General features: G+C 43.5%; 1 protein-coding gene across 1 annotated transcript in view; it reads right to left on the reverse strand.

Annotated features, from left to right (window-relative positions):
• LOC147706795 (calpain-1 catalytic subunit-like) overlaps window positions 1-26,856 on the reverse strand; it is a 590,138-nt gene that overhangs the window by 33,048 nt on the left and 530,234 nt on the right. Inside the window, exons 14-15 of the mRNA XM_086925927.1 lie at window positions 25,941-25,998; window positions 25,007-25,071 (exon numbers count right to left, since the gene is read on the reverse strand). Coding sequence (XP_086782053.1) covers window positions 25,007-25,071; window positions 25,941-25,998 — 123 coding nt within the window. The remainder of the gene's footprint in view (window positions 1-25,006; window positions 25,072-25,940; window positions 25,999-26,856) is intronic.

The raw sequence follows: 26,856 nt of genomic DNA on the forward strand, positions 1-26,856 counted from the left end.
GTCAGGAAGGACTGGATCCATTCGAGTGCAGCACCCGATATACCTCCACTATTCAGACACTGTACCAAGGTGGTATGAGCTACAGTGTCGAATGCTGCACTCTCAGGTCCAATAGGATGAGGGCCATGGTCTGCCCCTCATCCACCCCCTGACGTAAGGTCTCCACAGCCATCAGAAGCGCTGATTCAGTTGAGTGGCGGGGACGGAAACCAAACTGGGTGTCGTGCAGGAGGGCAGCCTCTTCCACGAAATCCATCAGTTGTATGTTTACAGTTTTTTCCGCCACTTTGGCCAGGTAGGGCAGAAGGGAGATAGGTTGGAGGTTCTCCAACTTTTCGAAGCTGATGTTAGGTTTCTTCCTAAGAGGTAGAACCACCGCCTGTTTCCAGTCTCTGGGCACGGTCTTAGTCCTAAATGACACGTCCAGTAGGTATCTGATGTATGGTTCCAGCACTGGCAAGCTATCAACTAGCCGTTTCGGGGTGGTGGGGTCCCGTGGGGAACCTGACTTGACGGCTCTACAGATCTTTAGAAGGTCCTACGGGGATGGGGTGACAAAGTTGGTCAGTATGTGTCTATGCCCCCATTTCTTGGGGCTTTCCACAAACTCCGTCCCTGCAATGGGGTGACTAGGAAATGCCGAGTAAATTTTAGCTACCTTCTCGGCGAAACAGTCCGCAATCCTATCACAGGATTCCACCGAATAATTATCTGGGGCATAAACATAACGGGGCAATGGCTGGTTTCCCACCCGAGAGAGTTTTATAGAGTAAAAAAAAACTCCTTCGTGGAATTACCAGCTTCACTAATTCTGGTGGCATAGTATGCTGCTTTGGACTTCCTAATTAGTCCATGATAGATTCGCCTCTCAGTTAGGTAGATCTCACTACACCCCTCTCTCTCTCCACCCCTCTCTACACCCCTCTCTCTCTACACCCCCTCTCTCTCTCTACACCCCTCTCTATACCCCTCTCTCTCTACCCCCCTCTCTCTACACCCCACTCTCTCTATGCCCCTCTCTCTCTACACCCCTCTCTCTACACCCCTCTCTCTACACCCCCTCTCTACACCCCCCTCTCTCTACACCCCCTCTCTATACACCCCCTCTCTCTACCCCCTCTCTACACCCCCTTCTCTACACCCCTCCCTCTCTACACCCCCCTCACTACACCCCTCTCTAAACCCTTCTCTATACACCCCCCTCTGTACACCCCTTCTCTACACCACCTGAGGTTCCGTGACAATTTGAACCCGTGTTTTCAATATTGTCGGAAATACATAATATTGGTATCAGCGAACCGCAAATGATCCATTTAGCATATCCTGGTGTTTTCGCTACGCTACGAGCAAGAGTACTCCTGCAACAAACACATTTGTGATCTACCCATGGCATCCATCTTAGATCATGGCAGCCATTTTGGGTTTCTTGCCCTCACATACGCAATAACCTCTGATCACTTCATTTCAATTAAGGACACGTAGCCTTAGCCGGAGATTCACCTCTCCAGTGACACGTACACCTTAGACCAGAACACGCTGTAGCTGCATGACTCGACAAAGGCTGCCTCCTCTGCCCGAGGCCAGTCCTGCTATACTGGTTCTTGTGGTCGTTGACCTGATCACGATTAGGCGGCCGAAGCTGGTAGCCTTGCCCATTTACAACCCACAAACATCCCTTATCCTACTTTCCTATCTTCCACACCTGGCTCCGTTCCTTTCTTTCTGAATCTTTATTAGGGGGAGGTAACGAAATTTACGATGAGGCGGTCCGGCTCTTGAATGCAATATTGACAAGGGATTGTGATGAACTAGTGGGAACCCCTCTTCGTAATGTTTGGCATCAGATATTATCGACGGTTCCTGTGTAACGCCAAATATTTATTGTTTAGGACACAAAGGTTCTGGGAATGTATTACATGTAAAGAATTTGCCTCAAGCTCAAATTTTAGTATATAAGGAGCTACCCTCTTTGTACAAATTGAACAGGCTCCTAGACACTGCCCATGCGTAGTTTCTGTGACTTCTGTGTCCCTGCAGTAATAAACCTTTGGTCTTTGACGCCACCATCGAGAAGCCCGTGTTTCTGTTTATTTGTGCACCAAGACAGGTGGAACTCCGGGGTCTTCGGGTGTTGTTCCCTGACACCTCTGGACGGAACCAAAAAGTCCAGAACTCCAATTGGCGCCCAACGTGGGACGACGTCATTCGGTACCGGTCCAAAAGCCTGAAGAGTTCGAGAAGCTTCGTGTGAAGATTCCTGAGGGAGGCGCCCCACTTCATCGATCCCGGCATATCGCAAAAGTGGCCCGAAGTTCTCTTCCACGAGGGTTCCCGTTCAGGACGGCTGCAGTGGGCCGTTGCCTTGACCGTCGCCCTGTCTTGGACCCGAGGTGCAGTCCTTAGTACGGCGAAACGTGACGGGTTTCTCCTTGGTGACGTCTTCAGTGCCTCAGTTAAGTATTTAGTGGTTGCTAGCTGGTTACTTCGTGAGGGTTGTTAAAATCCTTTTTGGTTCTTAGTTTGGTTTGGTTTCGTAAGATTATCACTGGTTGTTGTTCTGGTTACGATAATCTATTTGGTTTAGTTTGGGTATCGATACATCAGTTCGCTTTTGGTAGGCCTAAGTTCTTGGTTCAGGTGCACATATCTGTTTCTTGTTTTGTCCGTTCTGTGTTCCGGATTGCAAAATGGTAAGTCGGAGAAATTGTATGTTGTCTTGTTTTGGTTGCAACAGTGATTCACGATTGGAGGACTCATGTCTGGTTCCTCCGATTGGGACTCCTTTATATGATCTTTACTGTAAGCATGGTGTGGGTCCTATATCTTATAATGAGGTGTGGGTCCGATACACTGAAAAGGACGGTGTCCTTAGTTGGCCACTGCATGGTAGTTTTGAACCCGAAATCCTTGACAATTTAGAAGTGAAACTGTTTAAGAAGAAAGCCCGGCCGGCAATGTTTGATTCTTTCCGTTATTGGCGAAAAGAATCTAAACAGAGAGAGATTAAAAGGTTGAAGAAAGAACAGAAAGAGCAAGAGTTAACTTTAGAACAAGCGGCTAAGCAGCTGCAAGATAACGAGTCTGAGAAGGCAATGGAGATAGCCACTAGAGAGCGTAACTTAGCGATAGATAAATGCTATCCTGCCTTGCCATCGAGTGCGACTAAGATAGTAGAGGACCCCGAAAACGATCCTCTGTTGTCTTACTTGTTACGGTCACCTCCACCGTATGCACAGGGTGCTACGGCTCCACCTGTACCAAATGTTCAATTGCCGGTTGCTGGACAACCTGGTATTCCTGCTCCTGCCCCTCAGAATCAAGTCCCTGTACCTCCTATCGTTAATGTAAACGTTCCTACGGCACCTCCTCTTCCTGGGTTGCCGACTTCTCTACCTATACCTGTATCGCTTACACCTACTGTTCCACAAGCTATCTTCCTCGATACTCCTACTGTCCCGCTATCTGTTCCAACTGCTACTGTGTTCTCTGCATCTGCCAGCATGTTGACTCCGCTTTCTGTTCGTCGAAGAATCACTGATTCTGTCTCTAACATTCTGTCTCCTTTCTATAAATCTTTAATTAAGACTCCTACTTCTGACTCTGTACAAAGACGTAGTCAGCTCCCAAGTACTGAGGAACGGGTAATATTAGATTCCACGGCTCTCAGATGGATTTCGAAAAGTAGGAGATATAGTTCGAGAGATGTACTAGATACATTTATGCAGTGGAATGAACCAACGCAACGATATGTCTTTGATGAGATGTGCTCTCTTTTACGTGAGGAACTAGAAGAAGATGACTCTGAATCGAATTTAGAAGAATTAATTAAGGTTCAGAAAGAGTTTGCTGCAGGAATGATAGTAGGTCAAAATATAAAAGAAGCGATTTTAAGTTATAGGAATGATCCATCACTTCGTTCACCGAGAGACTTAGAGAAAGGTAGTACGAAGCAGAATCGCCAATATCCAATGAGGGAGGTTCCTCCAATTTGGCGCGAAGCTGTGCAAGCTGATGCCATTAATGGTATTGCAGCCGCTCCGGCGCAATTCCAGAGATTGTGGATACACATTCCGTGGAAGCGAGCCGAAGTGTTAGCAGTGAAGCAGGCCTTGCCAGATCCGCGTAAGAATCCTGCTGGATACTATAAAGAGTTAGCGCAAACAGTTGAGGCCTGTGTGATGAATCTAGCGGACATCGACATGTTATTTGGGAATGTAGTTCCGCAACCAATTTGGGCTAAAATTCGTAAAGAGAATCATCCAGTTGCCCTAGGTGGTGATTGGGCAGCTATCATTGCAGCGGATGGTCAGCAAATAGGTGGTTCCAAACCTGAACCTCTAATTGCTAATCTTCCAGGTAGAATAATCGACTTAATGAAGACTCTGATGCCCGCATTGCGTGTTAACTGGGACAAGTTGTCCGCATGCAGGCAGAAGAAAGACGAAAGTGTCTCCGACTTCTTTACGAGGTTCGAAGAGACTTTTGTAGATCATAGTGGTCAGGATATGAGCACAGAAGGAGGACAGAGATTGTTTGTCGATAAATTCGTACATAATTTGTTACCTGAGCTATGCAATAAATTAAAAGATTCCGAGAGTGCGTGGGCTGTTTCTACAACTGCGCAAATACTTGCAACTGCGCAGTATTATGAAAATAGGGATAAAGAAGAGAAAGAGAAATCAGATAAAAAGACGAAAGACTTAAAGACTAAAGTTCTTTTGCAACAGGCGTATCCGCCTCGCATGAGTCAGACTAATACACAGCAAGGTTCGTATCAAAGGACAGATTATAGTTCACCTAGGCCACAATACCAGTGGAATCAGTGTGCGTATTGTAAGAAAGAAGGTCATTATAAAAATGAGTGTCCAGTCCTAGCGCAAAATAATGCAGCAGCAGCTCAGAGAGGTCGTGGTGGTTTTGTGCAGAATTCTAGAGGTCGAGGACGAGGTGCTATGCCTCCACAAACAAATGATCGCCCTTCCAATCACTTTGATCAACGAAATGGACAGTCTGCCCAACAAAATAGATCTCAACAGTATCATGTTGAAGACTATTGTGAAAATGATGAGGGATTTCAGCAAAATGGGTACTAGGACAGCCATGGACAGAGAGAGGGAGTAGTATCAGTTCCAGTGGATCAGAGTGGGCCTTATGTCACAGTAGCAACATCAGGTGTAGTCGAACCGTTTCTGTTGGATACTGGTGCCGCAAAAAGTTCTATCATTCATGCGAAACTCCCTGGCGCACCTTTGTCCGGCTTAACAAATGTTTCTGTAGGTTTTTCAGGCGCCCCTGTTTACAACCCGGTATCTGGTCCTTTGTCTATTTCTGTTGGACCGTGTCAATTGAAAGCACCCCTGATTTTGACGACAGGTTGTAATGAAAATCTGCTTGGTTTAGACTTGTTAAAACGACTATATGCGACGTTGTACTGTTCTCCGGAAGGAGTACAGCTTACGTTGGGTAAAAGAATCACCTCTCCGATGTACTTGTCTATGGATGCACTCCCGCCAGAGCTGCGTTCACTCCCTGATACTCTTTGGGCGACTGGTCCTAACGATGTAGGCCTTTTGGAAATACCACCATATGTAGTCACTTTGAAAGCAAATGTAAAATTTCCACGAATTCCTCAATATAAGATATCTAGTGAAGGTGAACGTGCACTTTTATTGATTGTGCAAGATTTGATTAAAAAAGGTGTGGTTGAAGAAACTAGAGGAAATGTCTGTAACAGTCCTGTATTACCGATTTTGAAACGAACTGATCCTACAAAGCCTCCAGTATATAGGTTTGTCATTGATCTCAGAGAAGTTAATAAGATTGTGGTCCCGCAGTTTCCTGTGGTTCCAGATATTACTGCCTTGTTAACATTGATTCCTGCTACAGCCACATGGTTTTCAGTCATTGACTTGAAAAATGCCTTTTTCAGCATTCCGATAGCCGAAGAAAGCAGAGATATTTTCGGCTTCTGTCTAGGAGGTCGAAGCTTCAGATTTAAACGCGCTCCACAAGGCTATTGTGAGAGCCCATCCATTTACAGTCAGGCATTAAAAAGTCAGTTAGATTCCTTTGTACTTCCTCCAGGTTCTGCCCTAGTGCAGTATGTAGACGATCTTCTAGTGGCTGCCGATGACAAGGAAACTTGCAAAGCAGCTACAATTTCGTTATTGCATCATTTGTCCAATTTGAATCACAAGGTGTCACCTTCGAAAATGCAATATTGCTGCCAAGAAGTGACCTACTTAGGTCATCTCTTGTCAAAGGAGGGAAGGAAGTTGACCCCAGAAAGAATAAAAGCAATTACGCAGATGAGTGTTCCCCGCACGCAGAGAGAAGTACGTGCCTTTTTAGGTATTACCTCTTACTGTAGGCAGTGGATCCCAAATGTTTCTCTTTTAGCAAAACCGTTGGTAGCTTTGACTGGGAAAAATGTTCCGAGTCCGGTGCCATGGTCTGCTGAATGTCAGGAGAGTTTTTCTGAGTTACGAAATGCACTTTGTTCAGCTCCTGTATTGGGCACACCCGATTACAGCAAGCCATTCACGCTCTATGTTCACGAGAGAGAAGGTTGCGCATTGAGTGTTCTGACACAGAAATTTGGTGATAAACAACGCCCTTGTGCGTATTTTTCATCAACATTAGATCCGGTAGCCAGAGCGTTACCTAGTTGTTTGAGAGCTACAGCGGCAGCTGCGGCTTCCATTCGACAATCTGCTGGTTTGGTGATGAATAACATGCTAGTGGTCATGGTTCCTCATGCTGTGGATACACTCATGAACAGAACCAAGACACAACATCTTACCAGTGCGAGATTATCCGGCTACGAGCTGACACTGCTAGCGAGTCATATTCAGATCAAAAGATGCAATGTATTGAATCCAGCAACATTGTTGCCGGCTAATCAAGAGTCGAGTGATTCCGAGCCCCATGATTGTTGTTTCAGAACTGAGGAAGAGACAAAAGGACGAATTGATTTAAAAGACACTCCATTGTCAGATCCAGATGGCACGTTGTATGTTGATGGGTCATGCTTTAAATTGGAGAATGGTGATGTGACTGCTGCTTATGCAGTAACGACTTTGAGTACGATTGTGGAGACTGCAAGAGTGAGTCAGAATTCTGCCCAAGCTGCAGAGTTAATCGCTCTAACAAGAGCGTGTGTTTTAGCTAAGGGAAAGAGAGTGAATGTGTTCACAGATAGTCAGTACGCGTTTGGCGTGGCCCATAATTTTGGCCGTTTGTGGAAAGAAAGAGGTTTCATTACGTCCCATGGGACTAAGATTCAACATGGTCAGCTAGTTAACGACTTGTTGGAATCTCTAACCTTGCCGACTGAAGTTGCGATTGTGAAATGCAGTGCGCATAAAGCAATCACGGATGATGTTGGTCGTGGGAATGCTTTTGCTGATGAGACTGCTAAACAGACAGCTAGGAATATGATGAGTAGAATGTATGTTGCAACATCTGCAAGATGGATTTCCGAGTCTGGAATGTGTGAGGATACAGTGGAAAGTGTGAAAGAGATTCAGAAAGAGGCCACTGAGGAGGAAAAACGTGCATGGAAAGAGAGTACGGGTAAATTGGATTCGAGTGGGTGTTGGATTGACTTGTCGGAACAACAGCGTTGGATGTTGCCTGATGCGTATGTGCTTGCAGTGGTGACAATGGCGCATGGAGTAGCGCATATAAGTTCTAAAGGAATCTGTAAAATGTTGGCCCCGGTCTGGAAGAATGATGGAATTAGTAAATGTGCAGAGAGAGTGGTGAAAAATTGTATGGTATGCCTGATGCATAATCCTGGCAAGGGAACCCCAACTCCTGCTGGTCACTTCGCTCCTCCTTCCTGCCCCTTTGAGGTAATTCAGCTAGATTTCATACACATGGATCGTTGTAATAATCTAAAATACGTCCTGGTGGTAGTCTGTGCATTCTCCAGATGGATCGAAGCATATCCACTAAAGGACAATACTGCCCTATCTACTGCCAAAATTCTTCTCAAAGAATATTTCCCTAGGTATGGAATGCCACGGATTGTATGGTCAGATAACGGAAGTGAGTTTATAGGGAAAGTTATGTAGAGTGTGTGTGCCGGTTTGGGCATTAAACAGAAGTTTCACAGTGCAAACCATCCCCAGTCTGCTGGTTTGGTTGAGGGTTACAATGGCACCCTCAAACTAAAACTTGCTAAAATACAGGCATCCACGGGTTTATCCTGGCCAGACGCACTACCCTTGGCTTTGTTATCGACGAGAGCGACTGTGCATTCTAGGGTAGGGCTTAGTCCATACGAAATTGTTTTTGGCCGTCCTGCGAATGTTTGGGGAGTACCGAGGCCAAAGGAGTTTTGTTCTCTAGAATATCCAATGTTGATTGATTACCTTTACGACTTGACTGCTAAATTGAGTCTTATTCACCAACAGGTTTTCGATGCATTGCCAAAGCCTCCGGAGAGTCCAGGTCATCAGCTGAAACCCGGCGACCACGTTGTGGTACGAAATTTTACGAGGAAAAAGAACCTTCAGCCCAAATTTGTCGGCCCCTTCCAGGTGCTGCTTGCAACAAGAACTGCCGTTCGTGTGGCTGGACGCAAGCACTGGATACATGCAACTCATGTCAAATGTGTGCCCCTGCCACTTCCTTACGACGACTGGGTTAAGAAGGGAATTGGTGCCTCTGAATGCGAGCAAACACCCAAGTTTATCCCTTTCAGCGATGCCGAATTGATAACTGACACTCCGAACTCTGACTCTCCTCCTGAAAAGACTCCTTTGAACTCTGAACATTTGTCCTCTGCATCAGAAAAAACTCTGTCATCTGCGAACCTGAACACTGCAACAACTACTAATGATACGTTATTTTCCGATCAAACGGTTCCTGCAAAACTAAGATACAACTTACGATCTCGTAATATAACCAAATAAAGCAGGAAACTGCCTATTGTGATATTTTGAAATTTTGAACTTTTGCCTTCAGCCAGGAAGTTTGCTATTGTTTTATTGTTTTTAAAAATTGCCTTGCCGTCTGGGTAGCCGTAGGGTCGTGGCTGTGTACCTAGTTGAATCTGCGGGGGTCTGACACAAGGTCGATTTTTCTGTTGGTTCTGGGAACTCCCAGGGCTGATAGAGGCATTTTCATCTACGTACACATCATCAGTGGTCGCGAGCGGATTGTAGAAGATGGAGCTTCCTGCGCTGCAACGAAAAAATGTGATTTATGTTCGCAGAAACAGACTTTACAGAATTCTTCACAGCAAATGCTTTCTGATACAATGTGCCATTACATTCTTGATTGTTCTGATAACGTTGGTGGGTGGAATCGTCTTTGGTATGAGTTTAATCTTTGTACCAGTCACTACAGTACCTCCCCTTGATCCTGCTACCTCTACTGTTTCTTCCATACACTCTTTTCACTCGTTTCCTGAACATGAGCAAGCTCGACGCTCAGAATTCATTAATAACACTTTTGTACAGCTCTTGCACCAACACCAACTAGTAGTTAACACTACAGACTGCTGGGTGTGTGGCTTGATACCCCACACTATGGATAAAGGCATTCCTTACCTGGTTTTGCCTTTTAGCTATAATGGATCATTTCAGGCCTTTCAAACCATCTTTGCTTATGCCCTTGAAACCTATCCTCCGCGTCCACCACGTTCCACTAAATATAACTCTGCCAACAAAGCTTTAGTCCAGGGAATTATTGACATGATCAAGGACGTCAATAATACTCCATCTTACCCTAGAGACGAATTACGAGTATATTTGAGTTGGAATTCTTCAGAGTATCGCCTTAGTTTGGGAGAAAGCAAGCGTAAAAGCTCAACTCCAATCTGGGTCGTACCTCACCGAGGTCAGGTCTGTTTGCAAGGTAATGGGAGAAATCCGAGAGCTCAGCTAGGGAGGAGTGAGTGCGTAGAGACTTACGTGTTTCCGTCTAACTCTTCCCCTGCTTTTCTTACGGCTAGGGGTACCTACTTCATCTGTCAAGACAGAGCATATACATGGTTGCCTGCTGACTTTTCAGGTTCATGTTATATTGCTCGACTGTTCTCTCCAACATACACTGCTTCTTCTGACTACCACAAGACCAGAGTAGCAAGAGGTGTCTTCAGCAAGGAAGATACCGCTGGTCAGGAAGCTTCTGGGGGCCTATGGCCAATAGTAGAAACATACGACAGCTAACACGGGTAGTTGAATCTACTATTACCGAAACTGCTGGTGCCCTTAGCAATTTGACAGCTGAGCTTCAGGCGGATAGACTCATGACGTTGCAGAACCGTATGGTTCTAGACGTAATACTTGCAGATCGAGGTGGGGTATGCAGAATGATCCAATCGAGCTGCTGTGTCTTTATTCCCAATAATGCTCCAACAGTCTATGAGGCGATCTCTAAGCTACACAAGATTTCCGACTCTATACACGTAGACAAGGGAAACTGGTCCTTCATGGAGTGGTTTTGGACTCTGATATCAGCGTGGGGATGGAAGGTTCTGATGGTCATTGGTGTCATCTTAGTATTCCTATTCTCATGCTGCCTGATTATCCAGTGTGGTCCAGCTCTGTGTAGTCTTTGTGCTGCAACCTGTTTTAGGAAACCACCTGCGTTTGGAGAAAAGGCGCGAGAAAGGATGATGATACAACAACATGTCACTGACCTGATGAGCATAGAATTGGACTCTGACATAGACTGAGTAATTGCCTATTTAAGGGCAAAAGGAGGGTCTGAGGTTCTGTGACGATTTGAACCCGTGTTTTCAATATTGTCGGAAATACATAATATTGGTATCAGCGAACCGCAAATGATCCATTTAGCATATCCTGGTGTTTTCGCTACGCTACGAGCAAGAGTACTCCTGCAACAAACACATTTGTGATCTACCCATGGCATCCATCTTAGATCATGGCAGCCATTTTGTGTTTCTTGCCCTCACATACGCAATAACCTCTGATCACTTCATTTCAATTAAGGACACGTAGCCTTAGCCGGAGATTCACCTCTCTAGTGACACGTGCACCTTAGACCAGAACACGCTGTAGCTGCATGACTCGACAAAGGCTGCCTCCTCTGCCCGAGGCCAGTCCTGCTATACTGGTTCTTGTGGTCGTTGACCTGATCACGATTAGGCGGCCGAAGCTGGTAGCCTTGCCCATTTACAACCCACAAACATCCCTTATCCTACTTTCCTATCTTCCACACCTGGCTCCGTTCCTTTCTTTCTGAATCTTTATTAGGGGGAGGTAACGAAATTTACGATGAGGCGGTCCGGCTCTTGAATGCAATATTGACAAGGGATTGTGATGAACTAGTGGGAACCCCTCTTCGTAATGTTTGGCATCAGATATTATCGACGGTTCCTGTGTAACGCCAAATATTTATTGTTTAGGACACAAAGGTTCTGGGAATGTATTACATGTAAAGAATTTGCCTCAAGCTCAAATTTTAGTATATAAGGAGCTACCCTCTTTGTACAAATTGAACAGGCTCCTAGACACTGCCCATGCGTAGTTTCTGTGACTTCTGTGTCCCTGCAGTAATAAACCTTTGGTCTTTGACGCCACCATCGAGAAGCCCGTGTTTCTGTTTATTTGTGCACCAAGACAGGTGGAACTCCGGGGTCTTCGGGTGTTGTTCCCTGACACCTCTGGACGGAACCAAAAAGTCCAGAACTCCACACCCACTCTCTACACCCCCTCTCTTCACCCCCTCTCTCTACACCCCCTCTCTCTACACCCCCCTCTCTCTACAGCCCCCTCTCTCTACACCCCTCTCTCTCTACACCCCACACTCTCTACACCCCTCTCGCTCTACAACCCTCTCTCTCTACACCCCTCTCTCTCTCCACCCCTCTCTAACTCTATCGCCCTCACTCTATCTATCTATCGCCCTCACTCTATCTATCTATCGCCCTCACTCTATCTATCGCCCTCATTCTTTCTATCTATCGCCCTCATTCTTTCTATCTATCGCCCTCACTCTTTCTATCGCCCTCACTCTTTCTATCGTTCTCAATCTTTCTATCGGTCTCACTCTATCTATCGCCCTCACTCTATCTATCTATCCCCCTTACTCTATCTATCTATCGCCCTCACTCTATCTATCGCCCTCACTCTATCTATCGCCCTCTATCTATCTATCGCCCTCACTCTATCTATCGATCGCCCTCACTCTATCCACCTCCCTATCTATCTATCGCCATCCCTCTATCTGCTTATCTATCTATCGCCCTCACTCTATATATTGCATCACCACAGCATCACTCAGCACCACCACAACATCACTATGCGCTACCACAGCATCACTGAACGCAATGGCATAACTAGTCGCCACCACAACATCAATCAGCACCACCACAGCATCAATCTGTGCAACCATTCAAAAACAACTGGTTCAAATATGTTCTCTCAATGTTTCAAGCTTTATTGCAAATGTCACAAAAAGATGTTAATATTTCACTTCTGTTCTTGGATTTTCGTCACAATAAAATACACTGAACATAATCTTCACAAAAGTTATTTACAAAAGTTTAAGCTATTGCCATTATAAATCACAATAACTTTTATTTAAGTATTAATAAAAATGTAAAAAAAAATATTATTATTTGTAATATCAATACATCTAAGTCACGTAAATACAACACATATAGCATTACAAATGCTATAGGTGTCACTTTTGCGAAAGTTTAAACTATTGGCATTGTAAATGACAAAGCTATTAATTTAGCTATTTTCAAAACCAACACATAAATACAAAATTTGACAAACAATAGCTCAAACTTTCCTAATGCGAGACCTATTGCATTGCAAATGCTTGCTTACTTTATGATGCTCATCACCTCCTACTTCTCACTAATCATCCTTTGTTATATTTCTTCTCTTCCATTGAAATCACTTTTTCTAATCATTTTATCCACCTGTTTCCTTACCTTTCTTTTATCTTTTTTCTTATCCTTCCTTTTCTTTTTTCTTACTCATGATTTCTATCCTCTCACTCTCCTCTAATCAACCTTCATCTCTCATCTTTGTACCTGATCGCATTTTCCTTTTGTCAAGATTTTAGAATCTTTGTTAGTTAATCATTGGAGCCACGTTCTGAAAGTGTCCGTTAGCTTTTCAGGATGTCCGATCAAAACATACCACTGCTTCAACAGCTGTCAATCAATCTTTAGTTGATAGTGTTAGTGTTATAAGTGAGTTATGCAAACTGCCCCAAAACATCACATTTATTCGAAGTTAAATAAGGGTGTTGTTTATCCAGATCAGGGACACCTAGCAGCTCAGAATTTGTATATTGATGGTAGGAGCTTTAAGTTGTTTTTTCTTATAGGGCTTGCCGTCTGTAAGAAAGTTGATTATGGAGTGGGCAACTACCCACCTCAATGAATAACACCACTTTTTGTCAGAGTGAACCCTAAAATTCACTAAATTAACTTGAGCTGAACCCCTTGTTCATGTTCTCCATGAACATAACCCCACACTCTCAAGCCAAGAATGTCTAATTCCATCACCCAGCCATGTGTGTTTTTTAAGTGTTTAATTTTCTAAGGATTGAAAGGCTCTCAAGAAGCACACTAAGCATCACTTTAACAGTAAACCGTCACAACTGCATTAAGAAGTACTTAATACATGAATATGCTGTCACGATGGTCTTTTTTTCCCCTTTCCCAGGGTTATAGGTACAACTGACCCATAACACTCCAGCGCACTTCTTGAAGCCCTAAGAAGAAAGGGTAAGTGCAATTACTTACCTTCCTAGGACACACAATAGTGACCTGCCAATCCGGTCCTGAAGAAAGCCCTCCGACCCGACAGGGCAACCATAGGGCTGACACTTCAAAATAAACAATTTAGGAACAAAGGAATTTTCTTAACGGACCCAACAAGCATACACAAAATAACATACATATACCAAATGTTTCATTGAATCAATAGGCAATTGATTCACATTGTGAACGCATACATTGACATTTTTCTGTGAGTAGATAGCCAAGGACTATATGAGTTGCCAAGTACATCAAGTGCTTACAGGGCTGAATGTTAATGGTTTTTATCCTTGCCTCTGTCTCATTTAGATACACCTTCAGTATACAGAAGGTCCGATTATCCTGCAATTTATCAAGCGAATATATACATGGATGGACAAAACTTGTACTTTATAGAGGTAATAGCGTAATCCACAGATTTATAAGTTAGAATATTTTCAACAGGACAAATATAACGATATTACATCTTCCTTATAGATTACAGAACCACTTCCTAGATGGATGCAACGAATCTCAGCAGAAACACCTAAGAAGAATTAGATTCTGATTAGGAGATATTAGGTAACCATAAATTTTAAAGGAGTCAGTTGGATTCCCAGAAAATATAGGATTGCATGACCGCAGTTGAAAAATATTTCCCATTTTCCCCACTCATCTACTCCTTTTGTAGTACACTGTATTCGTTACTGCTTACTTTGGTGATGGGTTAGCAGTTTCCTGTCACACAAATACTATGCCTTTACTAAATGAGTAACTAGTGTAATTTTAATTGTCTTATGTAAAAAGACGTTACCTAAACTTTTCGAATAGATTTGTGATAGAAATTGTATATATAGGACCTATTTAGCAACACTGACATATTTTTTTGTTATCTTGTACCTTTCTTTCCCCTCTGTTAGGTTTCACTATAAATGTACATGGCATCCTGATGAAGGCTTCTTCCGAAACGCGCGTAGGAATTATTGTACAAAAAAAGCCATGCATATAATCAACTCATTTATATCCTCGAATAATAAGTTGAAGTTTGCATTTGAACTATAGAAATGTCTAATGCACTGTATAGATAAATCTATATAATACATTGCGGTATCCTCTGAAATATATTTTCATGTAAAAATCAATTGTGTATCATTGTGGATAGAGGAAATTGTTGATCGGAATGTATTTATGTTCTTCAAACCCCCCCTTTTTCCAAATAGTTTTATTATGTCTAGTATATATAAAAAAAAAATAACTATATATTTTTGTAAACATTTGGTACATGTATGTTATTTTGTGTATGCTTGTTGGGTCCGTAAAGAAAATTCCTTTGTTCCTACATTTTTTATTTTCAAGTGTTTGACTTGCCCTGATTTAGGAACTATTGTCAGAGGCACCCCCATCTTCTTACAAATATAACCATAGGGCTGAAACATGTCGACCGCTCGACCACCTATTTTGCTCATGTCGACCGCTCTTGCCCCACCCCTGACTAAATCATTTTAGCTCACTCTACTCTCACCCTCACTACTCCTGATCACCATCCCTGATCACTACTGCGAACAACCAGTTGGTCTCCCTCCTGGTGGAGGAAAGCACATATAAGACCCAACGATGATGCTTTTCACGTAAGAAACAAAAGTGGACAACCAGGATATACTGCTACTATGAGTACTAAGTGAATGAGGGTTTTTAGAGGGTAAGAACCCTGGTAAAAACAGGACAAGTGATCCATTCTCCCCTGATTACTTCATAAACAATCTTCCCCTCAACACGGGCACCCTTGCACTACGGTGCAATGGTGCCTGGGTTTGCACTATTCAGAAAAGGGGGTGGTGATGAACAGAGTGTCTGAATTAAGCAGACCACTCTTACCCAGTCCAAAGATCAGGGCTTGATCCATCACCGTTATTTATCTCACTGCACCATCCCAGCTCAGAACCTGGCTATATGCAAATCAGTCTGTCCCTGGCCCAGTGCATCATGGGAACAGGGCAGACTAAACTACCAAGCCAATTCTTCACCAGAAAGGAGACAAGCTATCGGGGACCGGTTTCTGGCATGTCAGCCGTCTTTGGCCCGGCTTGCTTGAATCCTGATGGTGCAGTGAGAAAGGGACTCATGTCTGAGTATACCCTGCCACACCTATAGTGGCCAAAAACGATTCAGAAAAGGGGGTGGTGGAGTGAGCTAAAAAACGGTGATGGATCAAGCCCTGATCTTTGGACTGGGTAGGAGTGTTCTGCTTAATTCAGATACTCTGTCCATCAGCACCCCCTTTTCTGAATCGTTTTGTCCACTATAAGCGTGGAAGGGTATACTCAGATGTGAGTCCCTTGCTCACTGCACCATCAGGATTCAAGAAAGCCGGGCCGAAGACGGCTGTAATGCCAGAAACCGGTCCCCGGATGCTTGTTTTCCATTCCAGTAAAAGAATTGGCTTGGTAGTTTGGTCTGCCCTGTTCCCATGATGCACTGGGCCAGGGACAGACTAATTAGCATCTAGCCAGGTTCTGAGCTGGGATGGTGCAGTGAGCTAAAAAACGGTGATGGATCAAGCCCTGATCTTTGGACTGAGTAGGAGTGTTCTGCTTAATTCAGATACTCTGTCCATCACCACCCCCTTTTCTGAATCGTTTTGTCCACCATAAGCGTGGAAGGGTATACTCAGATGTGAGTCCCTTGCTCACTGCACCATCAGGATTCAAGCAAGCCGGGCCGAAGACGGCTGTAATGCCAGAAACCGGTCCCCGGAAGCTTGTTTTCCTTTCCAGTAAAAGAATTGGCTTGGTAGTTTGGTCTGCCGTGTTCCCAAGATGCACTGGGCCAGGGACAGACTAATTTACATGTAGCCAGGTTCTGAGCTGGGATGGTGCAGTGAGCTAAAAAACGGTGATGGATCAAGCCCTGATCTTTGGACTGGGTAGGAGTGTTTGCCTAATTCAGATACTCTGTCCATCACCACCCCCTTTTCTGAATGGGTTTGCACTAGGCTGCTAAATTCAGCAGCAGCGCATGGGGGAAACGCAGGACTTCCCCATATTCTAGTAAATATGGTGCTACCCTGAGTTTCTAAAGTGATGAAGTGTTTTGTTAGCCTTCTTTGCTTAACAGCACACTTCGCCACTTTATTGTAAATAGGCTCCCAAGTAATAACATTCCCAAACAGAATTCAAAATTTAAACTAGAATGTAATAAACAAAATGACACCAAAACAACAAAAGTCCAATATGGAGAACCAAAGATTTGAGCTCTTAAAGTTTTAAATGAAAACAGCACCAAAAAGTACAAAATGCCAATGGTAGTCAATGGTTGTAGTAGACTGGGATCTAGGCGCGATTTGACACGAACTGCAGTGGAGCTCAGGTCAGATACACCAAGTGGATTGGCCCTGGCGAAAGTCTGGAAGTTGAAAAGTTAAAAACAGGGACTTTTCCGAAAAAATCCTCTCTGTCTTGGTGTCGCTGGCACTGTAGACACTGACATGTAACCGGATCCCAGATACTTGAAGCATGTTGGCCCCGCTGATACACTGAAGATTTTGACATTTCTTGCTGCAAATGTTTTAAGTCCTAACTCGGAATGGGAGTTTGCTGTTTTTTGTCAGAGGTGTAGAGATATCTTAGGGGGATGAAGTTGAAATCTAAACTGACACTGTGGAAGTGGTGGTTGGATTCTTATCTTGGTGGGTTCCCCTGAAGCTCTGGAGATCTGATCTTGTTTTTGGTGCCTAAACAACCACAGTAATCCAGTTCTAAGGCCCCCAAGGCCTTTGGAGAAGGCACTTAGAGACTCTAAGGGTGTCAGCCACCACCCAACTATAAAGTTTAGTGCCGCTTCAGTTGCCACTGGTCAGCTGGTCCCTTCAGGAAATCGGCCTTATGCAGCTTGTTATGTCCCTGTAGTGACAAAAAAGGCCAGCCGCCTGACTTCTTTGCCCTCAGTTCAAGAGGGAGCAGCTCTAGTCCTTCAGGGCTCCTCTAAGGTCACAGACAGCAAGTGCAATTATTTTTTGATCTTCCACAGGTCCTGACAGTGTTCTGCGGAGGGTGCCTTGAGGTGCCACATCTATGGTTGGCACTAGCTGGTGGGTGGGGGTGACACCTGGATGGGGTAAGAGTTGCCAGGTCCTGGTCTCACTACTTTTCCAGTAGTTCCTGTTTGCCTTACTGCAAACATGCCCAAATTGGTGTGAGGATAGTTCCAAGATGGCCTAAGGCTTCAGCCACACTAAACTTGGCCTCCCACATCTAACACTAAAATCCACTTTTAAGCAGGTTCTGGATAAGACACAAGTGTAGTAAGACAAAGCAGTGTACTTCAGCAACCAAATAGGACTGAGCAGTGGCGGAGTGGAGTTTTTTCCTCGCTTATGCACAGCAACGGTATGTTGGCAAGTGCAAGCGCGAGCGAGGAAAATCCAATGAGAGACTGCTTCCCAGCAAGACTTCTCAATGCAGGCGGTCGCTTCCACTCGCTTTGAGAAACCTTCTGGTCGCATTGAGGAAGCTGCCGCTTGAGTAGAACTGCTGGAGCTACAGAAAGAAGCAGCACACTCTTTCACTGCGCGTGATGCCATTCGTGCAGATTTTATAGTGCAGGACAAACACCCAGTGCTTAAAATCAGCCCTCCTAGGCCTTCAACCAGACAAAGGATACACAAGAATTGTGCTCTGATCCTTTGACAGGCCATCAGTAGCAGTCTGCCTGAGATCCAGGGCATCGGGATGACTGCCGCATTACAATGTAGCCCGACGGACTGCAGAGGTCGGGGGTAGGACCACCGGCTCCAAGATCCCGCCAGGGCAATGATCAGAACCCTAACTCTACAATGAAGGCGGTGCCTGCGCAGGCACCACTGTAGGTATTAGAATGTCCCTTTCTGACTGCCTTTTCATGGCGGTCCCACTGCCATGAAAAGGCTGATGGAAAGCACCTTTGGGGGACCCTGGAGGCACATGTAATGCCTCCCACACATTCATGTACCGTGTGCCTGGCACACAGTACATGGATGTGCACAAAGTGCCTTTTTCCACTGCGGCTTGTGCTACAGACTTTTTTCTGGACACAGCACAAGCAGCAGTAGAAAATGCACTTTACGACTGCCTGCACAACGCTCTTATCGAAATAGGGACCTAAGGTGGGACCGCCCGCTCATTGTTGGACACTCACCTGCCCGATAGGATGGCGGTTGGCAGTCCAACCGACTGCAATTATAATGAGGGCCTTAGTTTTGACAGGGCAGCTGCTGGAGAGTTAATGCAAAATAGCCTCCAGGGTCTTCGGGCAGGGTAAATGTAACTTTCCATAACTAACTTTTCCTTTATAAAAAAGCCAACTTCAATTAAATTGGAGTTTTAATAACTTTTAAAAATGATATGTCCATTATTTTCTTTGCTTGTCACCAATCCAAAGATAGCAGTGTGATTATTATAATTTCTACCCCGGTTTTCTGTATAAAACATCCCGATCTCCCAGAGTGAAGACAGCTTTTGGAGTCATGTCTCTGTAGGGAAATGGTGACATAAATGTTTAAGGGTTCTGCTTTCAATATACCATGCTACCTACCTTGTAGGCAACAAGACCTACAAGGAGTCACTTTTTCATATTTAAAAGGGAGGTCTTTGCTTGTCAAAAAAAGGTTATTTTAACAGGTTGCATTGAAGGCTTTGCACTGCAGCAGTCAGGTTTAAATGGTAGGCCTGAAGCCATGTTTTGTAGGCCCACTCCGTGGATCGCACAATAGATGCTGTAGTCTACAAAGGCATTTAACTTCCAGCCCTAGTTGCATTTTAAAGTCCATATAGTAGGGACAGATAGGCAAGTTAAATGTGTCAATTAGTAATAAATCAATTTAGCTTTATTTAAAGGGGGATCACAGGTACTTTATTTCAGCTTAGCAGAGGCAGAGTGTATAGAGTTAAAAAAAACAGCAAAATAGTCTCCAGAAAAAGGCAAATAAATCAAGGGTGCCCATGCAAAAAAGGCAGATTTCCTACACTGTCGCACTCTTTTTCCAGAAATGAAAGGCTGAGTAGCAAGATTTGAACTTGTGAAACGCCGACTGTAGGAGCATCTCTGCAGCAAGTGCATTAGACCAGTATATTATATTATTAGTTCAGTACGCATTATGGAACCCAAGGAGTAGCAGCAGCATTATAATCAAGGCAACTAGAAATATGCAGTGGGAGAGGAGCAAATTATACAGCAGGATTCACTAAATAATGCAGTGTAATGTGGATTGTATTAAATTATTATGTTGTCATTTTTTACACAATAATACTGTCTAGAAAGAAATATTCATCTCAACACCAACACCCCAGCAATAGCAAGTAGATCATGCTGTGTAAATATCAAATGTGTACATATATATATATATATAACCTACTGGCGGTCGCCAGTAGGTAGTTATAGTTAGGATTTTTTTCAATTCAAAATCTCAAAATTCTATTGTGAATAACTTTGGCGCCGGTTGACGAATCTGCCTGAAAATTTCCTCAAATTTGCCCCGCGGAACTCCAGTCCTTCCCTGAAAGTTTCGGGGGGATTCGTCAAGCGGGGGCCGAGATAAAAGGGGGGTCCTAAAACGTGTTTTCCCCATGTTAATTTCCATAGGGCGGTCGACCTCACTTTTAGCCCGAACGGCTGAATGGATTTCCACCAAACTTGGCAAAATTGTAGGGACTGGTAGCCCGATGTGCCTTTGCTATGTCTCAAGATATGTGCTCCAGTGGTTTTTACGAAAATTAACTTTAAAAAAATACATATTGGGCTACATTGGGCTATATATATGTTAGAGCCCAAATGTAGCCCAATGTAGCCCAATGTAGCCCAAAGATGGCCACCAGAGACAAAAAAAACCAAATGTAGCCCAAATATCAGCCAGATGTAGCCCAACTATGGCCCAATGACAGAGAAATTATGATTAATGCTGAAGAAAGAAAAATTAGGGCACATTTTGAGTGACTTCTCAAATCCTCTTATATTTCATTAAAACAATTCTGATATGCAGTCTCCCAAGATGGCCACCAGAGACAAAAGAACCCAAATGTAGCCCAAATATCAGCCAGATGTAGCCCAACTATAGCCCAATGACAGAATGTCCCAGAGTGCTCTAAAGAACAACTAGAACGCTAACAGTCTTACTTATGACAAAAGTATGGCACACCTGAAGTCATCTTGATTGGAATAAAGTGGTAACACTTAATACATTTAATTTGAAAAGGAACAAAATGAGGGGTTTCATTTTCCCATAGAATAATATATATATATATATATATATATATATATATATATATATATATATATATATATTCACTGAAAAAACCATAGGTTTCACACCAGTTATAGTTAGGTGGAAATTTTACTCGCATAAAACCATTGAAATTCCCACGTTATAGTTAGTTGGACTCACTATAACTTGCGCGTGCAATGCACTGCTGATGACGTCACATATTATATCACTCATGACATGGTCAGTGACATCACTCATGACATCACTGATGACATCTCAAATGACATCACTGATGACATCATCCAGTGAATGTGTATCTTTCTGAAAAATAAATATTTTTTATATATGTATATCTAAAGGTTGATGGAAGAATAAATGGGTAAATAAATGTCTAAATGGATGTTTTTTTGTGTAAAATTGATTGGTTAACTGACTTATTAAATGTATCTTAGTGAATACATATATTAGCGAGTAATGTTTAAATATTTAAATATCTGTATCTGTGTCTCACTTTGTGTATAAGTGGCTGCATGGGTTGGTGAGTAGCTACATGAGTGTGTATATGGGTTATTAGTTGTTTTTTTTGAGTATCAGTATCAGTGTCTGTATGGTTCGGTGGGAGATATTACTTAGAGCACAGATGCATGAATGAGTGACTCACTATTTGTATGTATTTTGAAGACAGCATGTGTGCAAGACTGTATGGGTGGATGATTGTGTGTATGGGTGGGGTAGTGAGTATGTGTTTTTATAATTGATTGTTTAAGAGAGTAAATATGTTTCCGTTTCTCTAGAAGTATGTGTAGTGGTGTGTATATAGCAGTATAATCAAGTAAATGGTTTTTTGATGGTTTATTTGCATGTGTGAATTTGTGTGTGATTAACTATATGGATGAGTATTAGTGTGTAACAGGATGTATAGGTGTATGAGTACATATGATGAGTAAGTACATGCATGAGTGACTATATAGAACTGTTGGTGAATGAGTGGATGTGTAGGTAGATGTTGGAATTACCTAATAAGTTGTTGTAATTGGTATTGGTTTCTCCTTTTTTAAGAAAATGTTAGTTTCTATTTTTGAATGTGTGTGTCAAAGGTTATTTTATGCTGATAGGAGGTCTGCCACTTTGTCACAAGGATGTTGTCATCAGTGATGTCATTTGAGATGTCATCAGTGATGTCATGAGTGATGTCACTGACCATGTCATGAGTGATGTAATATGTGACGTCATCAGCAGTGCATTGCACGCGCAAGTTATAGTGAGTCCAACTAACTATAACGTGGGAATTTCAATGGTTTTATGCGAGTAAAATTTCCACCTAACTATAACTGGTGTGAAACCTATGGTTTTTTCAGTGAATATATATATATATATATATATGCCCAACTCAATTCGCTTTTACCTTTCTTAATATGTTATCTTGAGTGAATTTGCAACTTGTATATATGCAACTCCAACTTGTATCTGTAGTAGACGTATGTACTTACTACCATTCTTATGTGAGTTTAGAGTTTATCTGTTTGTATCTTTTATGCTATTCATGTACTCTGAAGTACTTATGTAATGTAACTGGCTCTATTGTAAATATAAAAATGCATAAATAATAAATAAATAATCAGTACTAGTTTAAATGCAACTGCAGCAAAAAGCAGCTGGAAGGTTACCAGTAAACCTTTGCAAATGGCCTTCCACTGTGCAGCAATCAATCAATCAGGAGTTTGTAAAGCGTGGCTACTCACCCTTAAGGCAAGCAACATGTCACTGCCTTTCAAGCAACTTTTGATCCATTTGAAATAGTTTTTTCGGAAAATCTACAAATTATGCAGCAGATGATGGATATGTGGCCAATGTTACAAATAAATGCTTACATTTAAGAAAACTCTACGGCAGCAGAGTCGCATAATTCCAGTGGCCCTGACTATAGTTAATTTCGGTCTATTCATATGACAAAGGAGAGAATTGTTGGGAGAGTATATCTACACAGTCACTGGTGCCCCAAAGTTTGGTGTCTGTTCTTTAAATTCCTTGTAATCATATGGCGAGCTCCATCTTCTGCGAGAACCTCAGGAGACTGTGAGTAGGCAAGACCGCTGCAGCACGTCACCAGTGCTGCTAGGGAATTGTTGCCAGTGCTTTTTTTTTAGTTTTTAGGTCAGGTTATTCAAAATGGAGAATACATGATGCACCTGTTAGGGGAGTGGAAATGATTATGCAACTTCTGGTGATGGTAATAGGTTGCTCTGTATTATGCCTCCGTGCCATGCACATTTATTGGGAAGTCTACAAATGAATCTGATGAGGACACTAACTTTGCTGTGCTGTTGTCTGTGGCTGATACTTAGGAGGAAGGTAAGAGATTACAGGAGAAATGTTCAGCAGCTGAACAACAAGGATGGGTCAGAGTAGGATGTATCAAAAATGCAAATGAGATCTGGTTCGCAGCTGATGGAAGACCTGTTGCCTGATAGTTTGCTTTTCCCAATGATTAGACATTTTTATGGCCCCGCACACATAGAGAGAGATACCATGGTTAGATTGTTCAAACAGAATTAGTCCAATCCTGACTTAGGTTTATGGCTCAGGATTTGAGCCATAGATGTGCGATCTGACAATAAAGGAATGTAGGGAGAAGAACACAAGTATCCATGAGTCACATAGGAAGATCAAGAGGACGCTTTAACAGAATGCAGATGAACTTCTTCGAGATGCCTGTTGGTCCTGGGCTGAGATATGTCCGGGTCATAGTGTGCATTTTCTCCGGAAGGGTAGAATCCTATCCAACACGAAGGAATGACAGTCTCACTGTAGCCAAACTGCTATTATTGCTGGAATTCATTTTATGGTTCGTCTTTCCGGTCTCTCTGGAGTGAGACCAAGGGACTCATTTTCATAACCAGGTGCTTAGAATGCTATGTGTGGCACTACAAGTAGAATAACGATCACATTGTAGCTACAGTCCAGACGCTTTGGGTACTATTGACCAGATTAACGGGACACAAGTCTTGTTTAGCAAAAGTGTGTGCAGTGACTTCTTTAACCTCATGCGCGCTAGCGGAATTCCGCTCGCGCGCTGAGAATTCGAAAATCGCACTTTGCGTGACGAGCTGGGCTCGGCATCAGCGTGCGAGCGGGCTACGCGATGACGAGCCCAGCTCGCCATCAGCTCCGAAGGGGTTAACATGGTCAGATACCTTGCCTTTGGTATTGATGAGTCACCAAAGTACCCCTGACAGAAGAACAGGATTATCACAGTATAAAATACTCATGGGACGTGCTGTGAGACTGCCTGAAAATGTGCATGTAAATATCACATATGCCATGAATCTCGACTACTGCAAAGGAATGGCTGTTGTAGTACATTATGTTTCTCACCAGGTTGGAGCTGCAACTGCCCTTCCGCATTAAGAGCAATGCCATGACCCTATTCCTGGAGACTGGGTTCTAGTGAAGAGACATGTTTGGAAGTCGTGCTAGGAGCCAAGGTCGAAAAGACCATATCAAGTGATCCCGATCACCAACACCGCTGTCAACTGTAGAGGGCTGCCTAACTGGGAACATGCCTCCCATACCCAAAGAGAGAGGGTGCTTGCTAGAAGAAGTTGTGATGTCTGAAGTAAGTTTGCAACCACCGATGCCTGTCCCCAGAAAGGGGTGTCATGCACCAGAGTTCTCCAGCTGTCTAAGTCCCAGAAGTCTCACAAAGTGGTGTAGAAGCGCCTCAGGAGGAGGTGGAGACAAAACCCAAACAGAAAAATGCTGCAGAGCCATTGCACGTGCAGACTAGCAACCCTGTTACAGGAACAAGTGAAAGAAGTGGGAGGATGATACTATTCCATTTACATAAGTTCTTTTCTTCAAATCTTACCTTGACTATGTTCATCTTGAGATGGACCAGGACTGCTCTTTCTCTTGTTCATGATTCATAATCATGGCTCGTCTTCTATAACTGTATTTTACGCTTTGTTCTCGTACACCCCACTTATGGTCATTATTCACACAATATCAAAAACTACAAATAAATTAAAGGATACATCCAGCAGGTTGACAATCTGGCGGCAAGATTCCATGCTGAAGCCATCTGTCTTCAGGTCCTTGTCTAGGGGGCAAATGTCGGTGTTAGTGCAAGTTCTGCAAACCTTACCCTCACACCAGCCAGTTCGCACTATACTCAAATTGCTAAGGGTCAAAGAACTGCACAAGAGGAACCAATGGAAGAATACCCAGGGTTGACACAAATGGCAAAAAGGCAGCGAAAGATCCTGAGGACATGAAGTCTTCAGGGGAACAGAGAGGTGTCTGGGTATTCAGGGGATAGAAAGGGAAGGCACAGACATATATTTTATTTAGACTGTCTTGCGAATAACACACAAGCAAGGATTGGCCATTGGATAAACGCAGACTTCAATTACATCAATGTTTAATACACATTTAAAATGTAATTTTTGTAGTTTGCCATGGGGACATTCTCATCACACCCATGCTCTGCTCAACTTCCCTTCTGTACACCCAGACCCATGTCTGAACCTGCTCTTCCCATCTACTGAGAGTCAAATACTCTCTTTTCAGCCTCTCTGATGTGTGGGGCTTATCTTCACATCCTTGTATACAATACATTCCCCCAAAGGGATAATGCATCCCATCGCCTATTACGACCCCTACATATGCACATAGTATATTCCACTCACTGCCTTGTGATGTCACATCACTTATGCCCCCTGCCTCATTGTCCACTTAACAATATTTGCCATCCATCGCATGTCGAATTCTCTCTTCCCACACCACCATGTGTCATGTACAGGAACTTATAAAGTACAGATGCAGCTTGGGAACTACAGAGAGCTGCACAGGTCTGAGCCTTCTTCTCACAGCCTCCCCGGGTCTATAGCTACCTGATGCTTTTCTGCATGCGTTAGATACTCAGGGAGAGGGGCTGACCTCAGCAAAGCTGCAGGGCTTCATACTTACTATTCCTCACAGCATCGTTGAGAATGGTCTGTAGTTTAGAGACACTGATCTCCAATTCCTGCGGGAGAAGCAGAGGAAGGTAAGTGACCTTGTCTCTCTTGTTCATTGGTCCCCGCACCCATCTACCAGACATACAGAGTCTTAAAATCATCATGTACAAGCCCCTTGAAATAACACTTGGCACTGGGAGTAATATGGTCTTATGTCATTGATACATCACATCATTTGTGGGTATTTTATTTCACTGTGTAAGTTCTTGGGTGCATCGGGTATGCCCAAACAGGGTTACCGTGACTCTCTATGGGTCCTACAACCACACTATCCTAACGAGTCACAATAAAACTGAACCATGTCAGAGCTGCCTGCGCTCCCAGTTAGAAGGGTAGAGCAGGACTACTCCTATTAGAGCATGACCAAAAAACACAGGCCGACATCCGTAAGTATTGCCCCTGTAATGGCACAGCAAGCAACAAAATGATAGACTGAAATTCAACCCAAATCAATTATGGATTAATTTAAGAACTCCACCCATCACTATGAAGTTTTTCTCAGTGAAAGGAAGACAGTAACAGGGGTATCAATATGTGCATTGTGAGACCTTCCCATGAGTGAAGATCTTGGGCCTCATTTATGAAAAGTGACGCATCGCTGCGTGAAAACAGTGATGCGTCACTTTTCATTGCGACCTCCTTGCGACACAAATGATGCGTCATATTTACAGTATGACGTATCATGTCGCAAGGAGTTACAGATACGTCAGTATTTCTGACGTATCTGTAGGCGCAAAAGTAACGCATTGCTGGAGTGTGTCACAAAAGTGACGCAACTCCAGCAATGTGTCCTTTCACATGGGGCAAGCCCCATGTGAAAGGGCCTGCGTCAGTCTTACGCCTGCTGTGAGGCAGGCGCACGATTT

This window comes from Lissotriton vulgaris, chromosome 6, assembly GCF_964263255.1.
Source record: "Lissotriton vulgaris chromosome 6, aLisVul1.2, whole genome shotgun sequence".
NCBI classification, from domain to species: Eukaryota; Metazoa; Chordata; class Amphibia; order Caudata; family Salamandridae; genus Lissotriton; species Lissotriton vulgaris.